Source organism: Solanum lycopersicum, chromosome 4 (assembly GCF_036512215.1).
Source record: "Solanum lycopersicum chromosome 4, SLM_r2.1".
Classification (NCBI taxonomy): Eukaryota; Viridiplantae; Streptophyta; class Magnoliopsida; order Solanales; family Solanaceae; genus Solanum; species Solanum lycopersicum.
The window spans coordinates 55136574-55154804 of NC_090803.1; the positions used below are offsets into that span (position 1 = coordinate 55136574).

At 32.9% G+C, this 18231-nt stretch overlaps 2 protein-coding genes across 3 annotated transcripts; one reads left to right on the top strand and one right to left on the bottom strand.

The window, feature by feature from the left end:
- Positions 1-427: 427 nt before the first annotated feature.
- LOC101250595 (F-box protein At2g26160-like) lies at positions 428-3701 on the top strand. The gene has a single exon (XM_069296531.1). The coding sequence runs from the start codon at positions 755-757 to the stop codon at positions 1931-1933; it is 1179 nt and encodes a 392-aa protein (XP_069152632.1). The 5' UTR covers positions 428-754; the 3' UTR covers positions 1934-3701.
- Positions 3702-11192: 7491 nt separating this feature from the next.
- LOC101258942 (uncharacterized) lies at positions 11193-17913 on the bottom strand. Of its 2 annotated transcripts, none has more exons than XM_004237342.5 (5): positions 17678-17913; positions 15342-15611; positions 15085-15181; positions 13787-13895; positions 11193-11425 (listed from the first exon to the last, which is right to left on the bottom strand). In XM_004237342.5, exons 1-5 carry the CDS (start codon positions 17699-17701, stop codon positions 11347-11349), a joined length of 579 nt encoding a protein of 192 aa, XP_004237390.1. In that variant the 5' UTR covers positions 17702-17913; the 3' UTR covers positions 11193-11346. The 2 variants fall into 2 exon arrangements, with proteins under 2 accessions (XP_004237390.1, XP_069153303.1); XM_069297202.1 differs by lacking the exon at positions 17678-17913 and adding an exon at positions 15833-15883.
- Positions 17914-18231: the final 318 nt, after the last annotated feature.

Genomic DNA, 18231 nt, shown 5'->3' on the forward strand with positions numbered 1-18231 from the left:
CTTATGTTACAAATCCTGTAATGTCTTTTAACAATCATTAATTTATGCTTATGTTATTAAGGATAAATGGTAAGAAATAATAATTTTTATTTTCCTTCACATTATTAATGTTTGTTATTATGTAATCTTGCATGTAAGATAATATAGTGTTTTAGTGATAATGCCGGATATACTTTAAGTAATACTTCATAAATTTTGTGATATTTAATCTTGCGCAAAGCACGAGAAATTTTACTAGTGCTATAATAAAAAAGCTCAACTCATAGGGAAAATACTTTATCGTTCTGCACGCCTTTTTCTTTCCTCTCTCAGTCTCGCTTAATTAGGTTTCATAACCATAGTTACTATAAACTATAGTTATAAAACCTAATTAAGTTTATTTTAATGGCTAATTATTCCAGATTAAGATCTCTTGTGTGTGCATCACACCAAATCGGTCCCTCAAACGACCGAAGGGTATATTCGTCATTTTCCCCTAAATAAAAGAAAATCCAACAAGTAAATGAGAAAATCTGTCAATTGCATTATTCTTATATCCAAAGAAACACCACTAGTTTTCCTGGAGAGCTCCGCCTGTCTCACCATCGTACTTGGAGAGTTCTGCCTGTCTTATCGCCGTACAAAATAACTACTGAATAAGAAACCACAGCGTGCTTCTTCATCTTGTCAGCGTTAGCGAGGACAAAAATTAGGTATTTTCCTGACATTTTCTCAATATTATTATCAAATCATTTCGCTAGCTAGGGCTTCAAAGATGCCTGATTGGTCGAAACTTCAAAGTGATATTCTGGGTGTAATTCTTAGTCGTATGGATATGATTGAGGACTATCTGAATTTCAGTAGTGTCTGTAAATCCTGGCATTCGGTGGCCAAGGAGCACAGGTTTATCAGTGATTTGCCTAGGGCTCCATGGCTTATGCTAGCCGAGGAGGATGATGGTGACGAAGATGATAATACCTGTAGGAAATTCTATAGTTTCTATAATGACATGATTTTTAAAAAGAGAATTCCGGAAGCCCATGGGAAAGGATGTATGGAATCCATGGGATGGCTCATCACTGTAGGAAAAGAAGACGGTGAAATCAGTCTGTTACATCCTTTTTCGGGTGTACAAATCCAGCTGCCCCATCAAAATACCACAACACTTTATGAATTCAATCGCACTCGCTTTCCATGGATCTTTATCAAGAAAGCTGTTCTCTCAGCTAATCCTTCTCATACACCTGACTATGTTCTTATGGTCATTGAGGGAAAAACCGAGCGCCTGAGTTTTTGGAGACCAGGAGATTTGTTATGGACCATGATTACCAAGTCCATCCGCTTTGGATATTTTAGTGATGTGATATATTTTAATGGTAGCTTTTATGCGATCACTTATGGTGGTTGCATCCAAGTTTGTGATTTCACGGGCCCTGATCCTCCTAGTATTCGTATAATAATGCAGATTGCACGATGTATTGATTGTAAGTATTACATCCTAGAATCACTAGGATCATTATTTGCAGTCACGCAAAGTGGTGTTGGTTTGAGGTATGTCGAAGATGATAGCGAAAGAATTCGTTTGACGCTCATCCCAGCTATATATGATCATGATGAGGTTATACGGTGCATGTCCGGAACAATTTTTTTTTTTGTTTTCAAGATTGATTTAGATGCTCACATATATACGCCAATCACGGATTTAGGGGACAGAGCTTTTTTCTTGGGTGCTAATGCTTCCTTTTCGGTCCAAGCCTCTCAATTTCCAGGAATCAAGCCCAATCATATTTATTTTACAGATAATTGTTTAGGTGCATACCTCCACTCTAAAAGAGGCGGCGGCTTGGACATGGGGATGTTCAACTTAGCAGATAGCAGTTTCCAGCCACATTATGATGGTGTTTCCCTCAGTCGTGTTTGTCCTCCAATTTGGGTCACACCAACTCTGTGCTGAGTGAGTCATTTTTCTGTATTTACCCTTTTTATTATTCTATATGTTCTTGTTTTACCTCCAAAGTGAACTGGATTCTTTTAAAGAGTATTTAGAACATGTCATTTACCTTCAGACTCAGTGATGTATCTTTGTTGTTTTCATTGAATTGGACAAAGCTACTCTTTTTAGTGGTTAGGCTACCTGGGCTTCAAGGTTTGTTGTGTTGAAATATGCACTACATAAGTATTGTCTTTATTCTCCATTATCTTACTGGAAAATTTTCACGATCGATTATTGAGGAGCAATCACCATTGTGATTTGATATACTAAATGATATTTGATGTAATTATCTTCTAGCTGAACTATAGAAACAAAAGAGGTTGTAAGATTCTTCTATTACTCTGCTTCAATAAACTATGTTTTGAAGTTGTTTCTTCGAGATGTTAAAATGAGTTTCACACAGAAGAAAAATATATGTTTGAGATGCTTGAACAATCTGTCATCTTTGCTTGTACTCATATAATTGTAAGCCTCTATGGCCTGAAAAAATAGAACCAACAAAGTAATATTTGAGGTAGTTAATTTTGATGTATCCTCTTCCTGGATTCATCCTTTCAAATTACCCGGCCCTCATTCCGAGTGACCGGTGTTACATCAGCTTTCGCCTGGTAAGCACTTCCATGTCTTCCTTTCTTAACCAATTCAGCTAGAGTCTAACTAGATCTTGAATCTCAATCTTTTGGCAGAGTCCATGGTGCTTTCTGGATATGTTACTGAATACTCGCACCTGGACTCTTTAGCAGCGCCAATGGTGTGTTCTTGAACATTTTATCCTTACACTCTTTCTTTGGAGCACCGTTGCTCTTTTTCAGACGGCAAAAGGATTTATCAAAGAAAATGTAATTTGCCATAGTGATTTTTTGAGGAAGCTTCTACTAATTAATAAAATGAACATCTTCAATAGATATGTAAATAAATTTTCTTTTTTCGAAAATAATCATGAACTTTGTGTTGTCTCATTGGATACTTGGAAGCGTATTAGGAATATCAACATTTATATGATGGCGTTAAATTAGGAAGAGATGATGATGAATATATTGATGGAGAATCTAATAAATGTAAGAATTAGATTGTTTACTATTGTCTGGACTGACCTGAGACGAAATTGTTTGGTCTTTTTATGTTAATTGCCTACAATAAATGTTGTATTGATGAAAAATCCGCTCTATTATTGTCAACTAACCTTTGGTTGAAGAGATGATATTCATACTTGTATAGTGATATGATTAACTATGTAAAGATTTTGGCTGTTTGCATGTGTAATTTTTATGGTTTTTTTAACTCCTATTCATAATCCAAAAGCTAGATGTTTAGGTTTTTTGTTAAGTTGGACTTTCTCTCCCCTGTCAATAGCATTGCCATTGACAACTTCCTGGAGTTTTTGTGTTATGTAACTAAGTTTCTACTCCAAAAACTCACTAGCTTTTGTTTTTGCTCCAAAAGCTGTCAAGCTCTTATGCTTTTGTAATAGGGCACCCACACCATCTTGTTACCTTTTGTCAACGGAAGCTTCTTACTTTATCAATTTTTTTGCATGTCTAACTTTCATGAACATTAGAAGTTGTATAATGGAGTTTCTGATCTGTAATTTGAGTAAAGCCATTGAGTCTGAAACCTTGAAGTTCTCGAACTACTCTAGAATAGACATGAGGAAGGTTGTTCCACTTGCAAACTGAGTTTTGTTATCGCTCGTGGTGAATGGTGATACAACTATTAAACAGTTTATTGGGTGAACGAGATGTAAAAATAGAACCGAACTTCTCATTATTGAACTAATTTTTTTTAATTGGTATTTAAACGAATATTAGATGAACGAAATCCTCTTTACCCCTCATCCCTTATTATTACTCTTTAATTGGTATGTCCCATTTATTCTAGATATAAGTTTTGGCCATTTATTTATCGTCCACATTTTCTTGACAGGCATCCATTGATCCATCAAATCCAGTTACATCTGTTGATGTTTCATAAATTTTTTGAGGATCTTGCTCAGAAGTACAACCGTATGGGTCAAGTTATTCTTGTTGTTCAAGAATGTAGCATAATTTGCAGCTACACATCTAGCTTAAGTTAGTTATGCTGCTCATCGCTAAAACATGTTGTATTTTAATTGCTCTATGTTCAAGGGTAAATTGTTACTGTTGCCCAACTATTACCTAACTTTAGCCTATCGTATTGTGTTAGTTATTGTGAGACAATATGACCATGTTACTGTTAAAGCTCAAAGAACTCTTTTGGGTTATTGAAAGTATCTGGCAGATCAAAATTCCTGTTCCTTTTTACAATTATAAGGTCTATGTTCTAACTTCAAGAAAGGTGGCTTCTAGTAGTAACTTGTAGCGCCAACGGGCATTGTTCAAGGCAGGGATAATGGAACGGGCATAAATGAAGCTTTATGCAAATTAGTTTGAGATTTACTCGTAGTTTTTGTTGTTTTACGAAATAAAAAATTATAAGTATGTGCTTCACAAATTAGTTATACCACATCCCTTACAAGGAATTCTTCATGCAATGAATATAAAGGGGGAGGAAAAGGTAGAATAAATTAATTTTTCCTATTGGAAATTTATCAAGATACTACTACAAAACATTAATATTTGCAGTTGTCATAAAAAATGAACATTAATATTTGCAATTGTTACAACATCTTGCTACCTCTCTTTTCGTAGGTATAATATGTGATTGGTGAATAAAGGTAAAAGGGTTCTCCAGAGCCCACATATTCTTGTTGTCAATCATAACTCACCAAAATGGTCATTCATTGAGTTGATGTTGTGCCATTAGAAAACCATAAACCAAGGAGTCGTTTGGTTGGTGGTTATGAAGCAAATTATTCATATATTAGAACTATCATAATAAGTACTACGTTAAGTAGCATTTTATTTTCTAGTTATAAAATTCAGCACAATAAGGACGGTTTGTGGTTACTTGTTTATATTCCCACATATAAGTAACATATGTATAAGTTATAAGGGAATGCATGTGTTTTTTATGGAAGTAAAAGATGAAATAACTTATATAAGGATAGCTAAATCCTACCTAACTAATCCTTCTATTATAGGAGAGGTGGCTCTCTATAATTAATGGCCTAAAGTCAAAACTTAAAAAAAAATTTAAAAACATTTTCTACATTTACTCTTTTAATATCTTTTGAGATGCGGAGCCATAAATTTATCCTTTTAAGGACTTAATATTCAAAAACCTTTAAATGAATATAAAAAAAAAAAGTTGATTCAGAAAAATTAAGTTTAAAACAGAATACAAAACTATCATCAAAAGGAAAAAGAACAAATGTAGGAGGTAGCAGGAAAAATTGAGTTTTTGACCAAAATGAGCTATTTTAAAAACCAATTCACCAAAATAATATATTTTTAATTTTTTTTACAAAACTAGTATAAACGTACTTCATGGTAACGTTTTAGGATATTTTTATTTTAAAAATTCAACGGACAAAAAGTTAACGGGTTGACGATATTAAACGCATAAACGTAATTTAGGTGTAAAACATTACTCAAGAGTATGTTTTGGAGAATCCAATCACGGTCCATTAACTCCAATCCTGCAAAGGCGGAGTCAAATCATTTAACTGTAAAACGTTACTCATAGTAATGTTTTACACCTAAAATGTAACTTTGACTCCCGTTTCTTAAGAATCCAATCGCGGGCCTTCGACTTCTGCAAATTTAGAATATATTTAGCTATAAAACGTTACTCACAGTGATGTTTTACCTTAAAAACGTTGTTTTTCAATTACAAAATTCTGTTAAAGTCATATTCCTCCATTTTTCAAACTGACCAAAGTGATTATAAATAAATGTTGTTGTAATATTTTGCATGTTCAAATATAATTCAGCAAAAAAAATTTCTTGTGTGGTCCATTTTAAAAATAACATTCACAAAATTTCATCAGGTATGATTTAAATAAGTGAAGTTTATCCTTTGTTATGTTCTTATTATAGCTTTAAAATTATCTTTCTAATTTAATAATGTTGTTTTAAAAAATATTTTATCTTTATGTGTAGGATTAAGATGACGAGTTTTGAACATAATGTGATGGTTGCTTTGTATTGGAGTGGAGAAATAATTACGGATAAGAACGGATTTAGGTATACTGAATGTGCTAGAACGATTATTAGCATGTCGACTTCAACTACCTATGTTGAATTGGTTGGATTGTTGCATGAGAAAATGGGAACATATAGTGAAAATATTCATATGGATATTTCTGGAAAATATCCATGTTCAATTCAAGGTAACAATACAAGGTTCATTGAGTTTAAAATTGAGAATGACCAATCTTTGTTACAATTTCTTTTCATACCTCAAAAATTTGCGGATAAGATTGATATAAATGTTTTGGAGATGTATGTAAAGACTATATCGACAGATCAAAATGTTGCATTTCAAGTTAGTGGTCATCATGGTTATCACATGAATTTGTTGGCTCAAAATTATGGTCTTACCACGATCAATCAACCTCATTTTGTAGAACCGATTGTTCAACCACCATTTCAACAATTGTTGATGCATGATCATCGATCATTTGGTGATGGCTCAAGTACTCAAATGCATATTGATAATAGTCACATGGAATATGAGGCTAGGTAAACAACAAATCTTTATTTTATTAAATTTTAGTCTAACAATTTAATAAGATAATTTTTATTGTCAGTATACACAAATTATCTCTTTTAAATAGAAGAAATAATATTTTAGAATATTTATTATTGCTTTTAAAACAAGCTTGTATATTTATAATTTTTCTAGTATTTGACTATATTTTTTTACAGAGATATTGATATCAACGTTGATCTATATAATGATGTAAATGCTGAAATTAGTGATGAAAGTTCGGAAGAAGATGAACCTCCGAAAGATGGTGATGAAAGTGAACCTGATGAAGATATCGATGATATTAGAGATTTTTCTCAAAATGGTATAAATCTTCATAATCATGATCAGGGTGTGTCCCATGACATACCCTATTTCAGGACATTAGAGAATGAGGAAGACATTTTCATGTCTAGATGTGAATCTGAGATGGAATGTTGTTCAGTTTGGTCTGGGCAAGCAAAAAAAAATTAAAAAAAAGGTATGATTTTTAGTAGTAAAGAAAAGTTGAAAATGGCTGTAACAATTTGGAGTTTGCACAAAAATAAGGAGTTCAAGGTGGTAACATCTACCAAAAGTCTATGGGTTGTGAGATGTAAGTTTTATAATTTATTGGGTTGCATGTGGTTTCTTCGAGGACGACAAGTTGGAGATAAATTTTGGAAGATAAAAAAATATGTTGAAAACCATAAATGTGAGACTGAGGGTCTTTCTAGCGGTCACGCCAGGTTCAAAATAAAGTGGGAGAAGAATTATGAAAGTTCAAAGAGGCACTTTGTTTTTTATTGGAATAATACCCACAGGAGTATACAAGGTTAGATCTATACAAGTTGATGGTACTGGTGGTAATCCTCATTGTGTTTCACTAAATGAAAGAAAATGTGATTGTGGAAAATGGGTTAATCTGCACTTCCCGTGTTCACATGTCATGAAGGTAACTGATAGAATGGGAGGGCTAGCTAGAAATTTTGTTAGCGAGCATTTCACAATAGAGAATTATGTTGCAACATATTCTGGGTCATTCTCACCAATTGGTCATGAGTCATATTGGCCATCTCCAAGTTTTACAATGAGAAGTAATGAATTCTATCGTCGTCCTAATCGGCCAAGGACAACTAGAATACATAATGAAATGGATCGTAGTTCTACAGTGTATGAGTGAGCTTGTGGATTATGCAGGCAGCCAGGACATGATAGGCGTCAATGTTCCAATCGTAATTAAATTTAAGTGAATAATTGTGGGTCAATGTCTAATGGTGTTAATTTTCTTTATGTTATCTAATGTAATGTGAATTTTTCCAGATTGCTAATAAAGGAAAATTATCTAATGTAATGTGAATTTTTCTCAGATTACTAATACTCAAATAATTCGAAATATTTGATAATCACCTCTTTCAGAATCTCAAGAGATCTGCAGCTGAACAAAATTTCATATTTGTTGCCAATCTTTGATTTACATGCAATTGGTATTATGAAACGCGTACCTATATATATACTTTCAACAGTTCAATTTACATGCAATTGGTATTATGAAAATCTTTGATTTTATTTATATGATTTATAATGTTATATAAAAATATTAATTGGATTAACATATATATGACATACATTTAAATGTATCCTACCTGATAAAATTTTGTGAATATTATTTTTAAAATGGACCACACAAGGAAAATTTTTGCTGAATTATATTTGAACATGCAAAATATTATAACAACATTTATTTATAATCACTTTGGTCAGTTTGAAAAATGGAGGAATATGACTTTAACAGAGTGTTGTAATTGAAAGCAACGTTTTTAAGGTAAAACGTCACTGTGAGTAACGTTTTATAGCTAAATATATTCTAAATTTGCAGAAGTCGAAGGCCCGTGATTGGATTCTTAAGAAACGGGAGTCAAAGTAACATTTTAGGTGTAAAACGTTACTCATAGTAACGTTTTACAGTTGAATGATTTGACTCCGCCTTTGCAGGATTGGAGTCAGTGGCCCGTGATTGGATTCTCCAAAAACGTACTCTTGAGTAATGTTTTACACCTAAAACGTTACTCATAGTTACGTTTATGCGTTTAACGTCGTCAACCCGTTAACTTTTTGTCCGTTGAATTTTTATAATGAAAATATCCTAAAATGTTAGCATAAAGTACGTTTATACTATTTTTGTAAAAAAAAATTAAAATATATTAATTAGGTAAATTGATTTTTAAAATAGCTCATTTTGATCAAAAACTTAGAAAAATCAGAACCAACAAGGTAGACGTATGTACTAATAAATGAGATAGAAACTTAACCTAATTTAGTCGCTCATTTGAACAATTCAAACTAAAATCGAAAAGAAAATGGAACCGATAATTAGAATAATTGAATATTATATACTATAAGATACCATTTTAAAGTCTTTTTAGTATACAAATTCATAATTTTTCCCGTATAGTAATATAGTAATACATTAAATCGTCATTCCATATCATCTTTTTATTTCAAGCTACACTTAATTTACTCTTATGATATTGTGTGTACCATAAATGTTCTAGATTCTTCATAGCTAGAGAGGAAAGACACTAGAGCTCTATTGTAAATATGGTTTCAGTACTATATCCAAGTAGTGTTTTGATATGATACAAAGTTACTGATTTCAATAAATTTACATCTATAGAATTGCATTATCTCCTTATAGAGCCGTGGCATTAGGAATAGTAATTTTGTTGTCAAATTTTCAAGTTAAATGACAGTAGAATTTTTTCTGATATGTTAGAAGGCCGAATTAAATTACTTAATCTTCGTGTGCATCCATCCTAGTTATTGGTAGGTAATATCGGTCGCTGATTTTTGAATGTTTAAGCTTTTCAACTTGTCTTCTCTGCTGCGTTTTTGTAAATTTTCAGAATATACCTGTCCCTTCAGACGACTGTGAAGTATAAGATTAGCTTACCCACTTGTTCGTATATTCAATTCAAATTATGTATTCCTTCCGTTTCAATTTGTTCGTCTTACTTTCCGTTTTAGTCCATTTAAAAAAGAATGCCTCTTTCTTTCAACATGGCATGCATGATTAAAAGAACATTTGTTATATTCTATATATCGTTAATTTAAGACCACAAGATGCAAAATTCTTCTTTATTTTCTTTTACACCGTGTTGAGTCAAAACAAGGCAAGCAAATTGAAACGGAGGGAATACATAACTTATGAAAATCGACTTGGCAAAGAATGTACACTTCCTTCTAAATGCAGGCCTAGCCCCATTTGATTGCTGGCTTTGTTTAAGAATGATTGAAACGACGGTGCTGCGTGTAGAAAAACAGCAGGTATTGAATTTCCCTTGCTTTTAAGTCTTCTGTGTTGTTAGTACTTGGTAGATCCATTTTGTTTACCAAAGCTACTTAATTGTCAACAGCGTCTCAAGTGCTTGGTTGACATAAGCATGGAGTCATTACTCCTCTCTCAGAGCCATTGACAAAGCCATTTATTAGCCAATGCCATTATTTGGGTTACTCTGAAGGAGTTGTTTGGTGGTGCCCATAATCTTCTGGGAGTAGGTCTGTTAATTGTCTATATTTAGGTTCTTTTTCAATTTATTATCTTCCAAAGGTTTGGTAATCAGGCTAGACCTGGAAACCTCCTTCCAGGTACACAGTTGGTTGTGTCTGTGTGGCACTGAATCACCAAACAAGTTGGAAATCCTACTGATTTTTGAACTTCCAGTAAGACAAATTGGAAATCCTACTCGTTTTGTGGCAATGAATCACAAGACGAGTGGAACTTCCAGCAAGTAATTCAACACAGAAATCTTCAACTGTGGGCTATAATAAATATATGAATAATTCCTTTTATACTTTACCAGTTATTGAGCTCTGTTCCCCTTGCAGTAATTTCTTAAGGTCTTCTTGCTTGATTGAAAGCTTGAATTTGTAGTTCTTGTTTGCTCTCTACTTTTACTGATGAGTGCTTGCCTGTCAATCATAACTTTCAGAAAAAATTCTGTCATAATATATGGACATTGGGTGTTTCCACAATATGGCAGGAATACTTGCATCTTTTACTAGTCGCCATATCTGTTATCACTCTTAATTAATTTGTTATGTTACAAAATTATCAATAAGTAGATGTAGGAATAGTGATATTCTATAAGCCTATTTTACCATATTACTTGAAATTGACAATGATCTATGAACCATCCTGGTCAAAAAATATACGAATCAATTTTTTTAATATAATTTCTACAAAATACTACTTTCATTTGACACAACTGGTTCATATAAAAAGGTGGAGGTTAGTTACAATTTTTCTTACAATAAGGCGCAATTTGTCACCATAACCATAGTAAATCATGTCCACATTTAAACTATGTATTGTCAAGAAAGGGACAAGAGAGCGTTGATGGTGTACAATTACAGATTATATTGAGCGAAAGTAATAGAAAAAATATATTATATTGCTAAAGAAACATTTCGTTTTAGTTTAAAATGAAGGATATCCTTTCAACTTCACATAACATGATATTGTTTCATTATGTTGTGTAGGCTACGTTGGTTTTGATTTTTCATCAATGACAATGTATCATGAAGATAGAATAATTCACTTGATCAGCTTAAATTAAATTAGAAAAAGTAAAAAAAAAAAGAAACTTAAATTAGAAACCAACTTGTATACTAACTGCTATCTTTATGTACAGATGAAGAACGATTCCTACTCATGAAACATTAAGATAAAATACAAGCAAGAAAGAGAACTCATTTCACAAACGATGGACGAGAAGTAGATTCTAAACATTAGCAGCCCAATCACCACTCATTCTAACTCTTAGAGTAAGATAAATGAGAACGATCGTCCCCATGCACGACCTGAAAAAGGAAGGAAGAGACTTATAGTCGATTGCTAGAGCTGTATAGAAGCGATAACTAAAACCCAGAAGTAATATATGGAGCAAAAGATTAATTGATGCATTTTCTCAGCTTTTTTCCGAGTAGAATCATTATTAGCCTACCAACAACTTAGTGAGTATCAAGACAAATGAAAGAGAACACTTTGTATAGTAGACTGACATCTTAACATCTGCATTCAACTCTGATCAGTAGGCTTTGACAATGAATTCCATGCAATTAAATCTTCCCCCTCACCATCTCCCCACCCACCCGGTCATTAAGTTGTACAAACACCGTAACTCAAAGATCTAATGACCAACTAACATCTCGCCCTGCCAAATCCCAACCCTACATATCTTTGTAATAAACAACATCCTTTTAACCTTATTATTCCTATCCTGTCTGTGTTACTTGCAGCTCTAATAATAAATATCCATCTCAAACACAGACAGCCAAGAACTCAGACAATGACACAGAGAAAAAAGGACATGGGTGCTAGCACGTGTATTCGATAAAAGAGAGCATAGAACTTGAAAGTTACATTTGTTCATTCAGAAACCGTGTTACAGTCTACCATTTTCAGGTAGTTATAACCTACAATATTCAAAATCAAGGGATAACAAGCAGTACGAATTCATAGCTTTCAAAACGATTAGCTTGGTGAAACATTTCTACCCTCAATTATTATGGTTGGTTGTGCAATACTTGTTCCATATTCCTTCATGCAGATGTTTGCACATGACAGCTCATTCTCATCATCTAAATTCCACAGAACCGGCTCTACTATAGAGCCACTAAAGCAATGGCTCGGGGCCCCAACTTTTTCGGGGATGCACTTTTTCCTAAGGATGTGTTCTATATATTTTATCTTTGAAGAAAATCCCATGTATTGTTGGATTTGAAGAGAAATTTTTGGGTAGAAAGTAAAATATTGTTTTACTTTAATGTGGGGATAGTTGCTTGGGAAATTAAATAACTTTTAAGTAATGGTAGTTTTTTTTATGTAGGTACTTTTTTTGTTACCTCATTCATATCCAATAACAACATCATGGACCACATTTTCCCTATATTTACTTTTTTCATTTTTCCTTCCACTATGCTTATTCTCTTATCATTAAATATTACACGAAGAAGGGTAATAAATATCCTTGAACTATTCGAAATAGCTCAAGTATACCCTTGAACTATATTTCGGCTCAAATATACCCTTCCCCTCAAATTATAGGGTCAAAAATACCCTTCTCATTAACAGGATATGTTACACGCCACTTGGATGCGATGTGGATACCACATGGCATGCCACATAAGCCGATAGAATTCCACTCATGCCACGTAGAAAATAAACTTACCCCTAATTTCCCTCAATTTTCTCTATTTCCCTTAGAACTTAGAAACGATTTCACTGAAGAACATAGATAACCCTTTCCCTTAGAACTTACGTATTTTGTGAAATCGTTCCAAGGAAATGGAGAAATGAGGAAAAGAGTTTTATGTTCTTCAGTGAAATCATTTCTAAATTCTACGAAAAATGGAGAAAATTGGGGAAATTAGGGGTAAGTTTATTAGTCTACGTGGCATGAGTGAAACACTATTGGCTTATGTGGCATGCCATGTGACATCCACATGGCATCTAAGTGGCGTTTAACCGATTATGTTAATGAAAAAGGTACTTTTGACCCTATAGTTAGACGGTAAGGATATATTTGAGCCGAAATATACTTCAAGGGTATATATGAGCTATTTTTGATAGTTCAAGGGTATTTTTGACCCTTTTTCCAATATTATACAGTCAAACCAAACCTTTTGCATTCTGCAAAAAGTTCAAGCATTGCAACAGCCAATCATTATATCATAGCAACACAACATTAATTCTATATCATTTTATCAACTTAAAAGTCAAGTTTTATTGTTCTAATTTTATATTATATTTTTTCACTAAAATTGTCATTGCTGATATTTTTCCTTCATAAATATATACTCTTTTTTGGGGGCCAAATAGACCCAACAGGTCAGATTTAGATTAATAAATCAACTAAGTACTTTTAGATATATATTCTTGTTTTAGTTATTATAAGAATTTATTCAATTTAAATGTCAACTAGAAAATATGATTTGACATTAAAATTTAAAAGCTAATTTTTTTTAGGGCTTCTTTGTGAAATTTGGCTTAGGCCTCACACTCTTGTTGAGCCGAGCCTGCTGATACACAAACTACATCAACTTGACAGATTATGAGAAATGAATATAGTATTGGTAATGAATGTAATGAATGCAATGCTTTTAGCACCAAAAAGGAAAGAAGCATAACATGAAAAGAACGGATTCAGGAATTAAACTTACATGACTGAGAAAAGGAGAACAACTCTTCTTGAATTGAAAGATGCAGAGCGCTTGTATTTTCTCAATCTGTTGCTAGGTGTATCATATACCTTCTCGGTCAAAAATTTATCTGCCATTCAAAACAAGAAACATTTGTGAACTTTTCATCTAATTGTACAACTTAAGCTCAAATCCGGTCCTGGTAGGAACCACCTTTTTCAGCTAACTGAAAAATGAAAAGTCATTGAACCTTTACTTGCTCTTTTATTACACGGAAACTATCAACTACTCAACTGTAATAGAAGACAGGATGACCAGTGATATCTACTGATGCTGTCTAATCAGAGCAGTTGCAACTCGCAAAGGCCAACTTAAGTATCTAAGTATATTTTATAATTTTCTTTTTGATCAGAGTAAGTAGACCTGATAATATACCATGGTAAAACATATATTTTGATTAATTTCCTAGAAATGACAAGTTGATCTAGGAACAACATCAAACGTTTTCATCAGTAGAGAAATCTTCAGGAAATAAGAACAGACATGGGGTCTGGGGAGCACTTCATGCACGTGATAAGCCAATTATATTTAACTTTTGAGATGTTGAGATTGTAATTTAGTTAAATAACAAGGTTTTACAGGGTTTCCCCAATACAACTGCAAGAAGAAGAACTATAACAAGTGGATTTCAAAGTATGCACTAACAACCCTTTTGCAACCAAGTTGATAACACTGGACAGGGAAAAAATTAGGTGTTTGACTACAGATTTGGGAGTAAGTTAGTGTAACAAGTTTCAGCTTTGACATCACAAGAGCAGAATATCATTGACACTGTAACCAAACATAGTTACAAGTCATTATCTACTTCATGTCGCCACTCGTGGTATTATATTAAAAAAAAAGAACCTATCACAGGAATTATCCACAAGTATGTCGTAAAGTTATTTACCGAGAATGCATTGATTCTTAGAGAATTCTTCTACTTTCTTAACTAGCATCATGAGCATCGAAGACTGTTACATGTCTTGGTTATTTCACCAAAGACCAACCAGATCTGTCATCCTTCCCTGAAGAAATCCAGTTTTGAATATTTTTGAAACATAAGTCATTTATATATCTTTATGAGTGAAAATATAGGAAAATACTCTGGAAGAATTCAAGCTCATTAGAAGCATCCAATTGACTCAAGTAAATTCGATAAAATGTATTTCAAAACATAATAAGCAAAACTGCAGAGGAAAAATAACAGGTATCATCTATAACAAAATTCATATTTGGAAAATGCATAACAGAGTGATTGATTGCAGAAAAGAATCTACCTTTACATGCAAATTTGGGCAACTCAAAGCTGTTATTCATCATCTGTTGCATGAACTTTCCTCCCATCAGTGATGAAATTTCTCTCTGAAACATACTCTGAAATGCAATTAATTTGTTGATGTTCAGCTTTACATTAACAAATCTTAATTAGAGAACAAACTCGTACCAAATAAGAAAAAGCACCATAAGAACCCTCTAGAATTAACATCCTCCACATGATGATGTTAAAATCATTAAATTCATAAGAGGCACTTACAGATACATAGTCATCCATCTTAACATTCCCATTCATTTCCTCAGTGGATTTAGGTGCGTCAAACTTTCTTTTGTCAATATCTATGGCCAAACAATATGAGCCATAAGCATCTAAGCTATCATTTTTCAGGTTGGCATGGTTTCCACCATTTGATAGGGCATCCATTGAAATTTGAGTCTTCAGGTTCAACATATCCAAATGTGATTCACAAAGAGGACCTTTGGTTCCTTCGTCAGGTAATTTAACAAAATTCAGGGAATCTTGGCTTTGCTGAAATAGAAATCGTAAAAGTTACTTCAAAATCCTAAATAAAAGAATTTGAAGAGATGATCAAATAAAAAGAGAAGCGCACATGATGATGAACTAACAAACAAATTAGTCATAATTAGAAAAAAAAATGAGAGAGATTGGGTTAAAAAATGCTAACTAGAAAAATTTTGATGATTAGGGAAGTGCGCATAAAAAGATAGGTGAAGCATAAGAAATATTACCTATTGCCTAAAGGAAGATAATAGTAGCACATAATATATAGTAGCAATGTCCTACAAAAAGTAGAAGATGCATTCTGCTTTACGTTTTTCTTGATCAAATGATATAACATGTACTTCTTGTTGTTTGGACAAGGGACTTTAAACATGATATGTTCGTATTAAAAGGTTTAAGCTGCATTAAGTCGTAAAGAGAAAACGTGATAGCAAACATCATACTTCTAAATGATATGGATAACCAGGTCATCATATGAACTCCTGAAAGCAAAACTAAGGTACATTTTCAATTGTCATGCAAAATTTGGATGTTATCTTAAGCTATGTTGTACAGACCTCTTCAAACATGTCATCGAGTGTGTGTCGGATCTGACACAGGTGTGACAACATTTTTGGAGAGTCCAAACAAAACCTAGATCTTAAGAACTGAACCATCACCGAAAGGCCCTTAATTATGACCTTAAATCAACTCTATAATATTTTTACTGACCTCACATCCAACACCGATAATATGGGGAATTGCTAAGTAGATTGTTCTTGTTAAGAAACACTCATCTATGATTCATAAGTCTGCTGCTATCCTTGTTCATCTTTTAGAATGAAAATCCAAACTCCAAGAACACTCTCTTATAAGGCACAAGATACAAAACAAATAAAATCTTCCACACCACATCAAAGTATTTGCCAATCAAATAATTGGTTCAGCAATGACAAAAGCATCAGAACGTAGGACTTGCATTTAAGCTTAATCGCCAGTTTGCATTAAATAGTGATAGAATATAAAATTAAGAATATCTAAGAGACAGTGACCAAGAATTTGAACTTTTTCAAAACTCAATTGGTGCAAGAAGAACATCCACACCTAGAGCTGAATAATCTCATATAGAATCCAAAGTGTTTTTGATGTTCAATGTAGTCTAGAGAATAGTAACTGGCCTCAACTTTTGACCATCACTTTGCTAATGAAACAAGAGAAGTAAAAGCAACACAGTATCACTTTCTGACTGGAAATAAAGGTTCCTTTAAAAGAACATCTACTCTAAAATACAATGGTACAACATATATGAGTTAAACACCAACACTTACTCCATTTATAAGCTGTAATATCTCCAATTGTATCTCAATAACTAGAAACAAATAAAATTTGCAACCACAATGACCATGAAGAACATTTTGGCACTAGGTACACATAGAAGTTAAGATTCATAAAACACATTGAAGTGAACCAGTCTAAACAAATTGAATCAAATAAATTACAGCGAAATTACAACAGAAAAAATATCGTATCCATATCAGGAAACAATGAACACATCGATATACAGCTTAATCTACACAAAATAAAAAGAAAAGCCTAAAATAAAACATCTCAATTAGATCGAACTGTCACATTACTATTTGTACAACTTCCAAAAACACTTATCTTCATAAGTTGTACAGAAATGACAGATATAAGCATTTAACTCACTGCACAAACAGTAGATTCAATGACGGCAATGAACTTAGGCTTTTGCAAAGAGAAATCAAAATTCCTTACAACAAATTAATAATACCACAAAAAAACACAATTAACTCAAATATAACAACCGTTCTCACTCATACCTCCATAATTTCTACAGAAATAACAGTTATTCACTCATAGCATATAGACTGAGATAACACATTTCAAACCGATAAAAATTACATCAAAACTCCAACAATAACCAAAATCTGAGCCAAAAAAACAACAGGAACAGCACAATGCAGCTATTGAACTGAACAAAAACTGCAATAAAAGCTCAAATTGATTCAAAAAAGCACATAGCGTACTATTTAAGAAAACTCAATTGATTCCAATAAGGCAACAAACCTCACCTCTTGGCTCGAATTCACCGCCATTTCCACAAACCAAACAATGGATTCCGAATACTCTATTTCTCCAACTGCATTTACAGTATGTATAAATCCAGATAGAGAGGGGGGGGGGGTAGTTTGTTTTGGGGGGGGGTTGAATATGGAACGTTACAGGAAGAAGAGGGGGTGGGGTAATATGCCAGGAAAGCTCCTGATCACGACATTGATGATCACGACAAACATCTATACGAGCTTAAATTTGGACTAAATTGCCCTTCTGACGTTTCTCTATTATACTCTCTCCGTTTAAAATTGTCTGTCATATTTATGTTTTTTAAAAGTTAATTTGATTAATTTTTAAAGTTAAACTAGATCACATTAATTTGATATTTTAAAAAAAAATAGATATTCTGAAACTATATAAAAATTACTATAAACTATAATTTTTAAAATATTAATATAATGAAAAAATATATCTTAAAATATTAATCAAAATTTTTTATAATTTAACTTAGAGGGAGTAATAACATATAACTAATACTTCTATTCATTTTCATGACGGTTATAAAAAACAA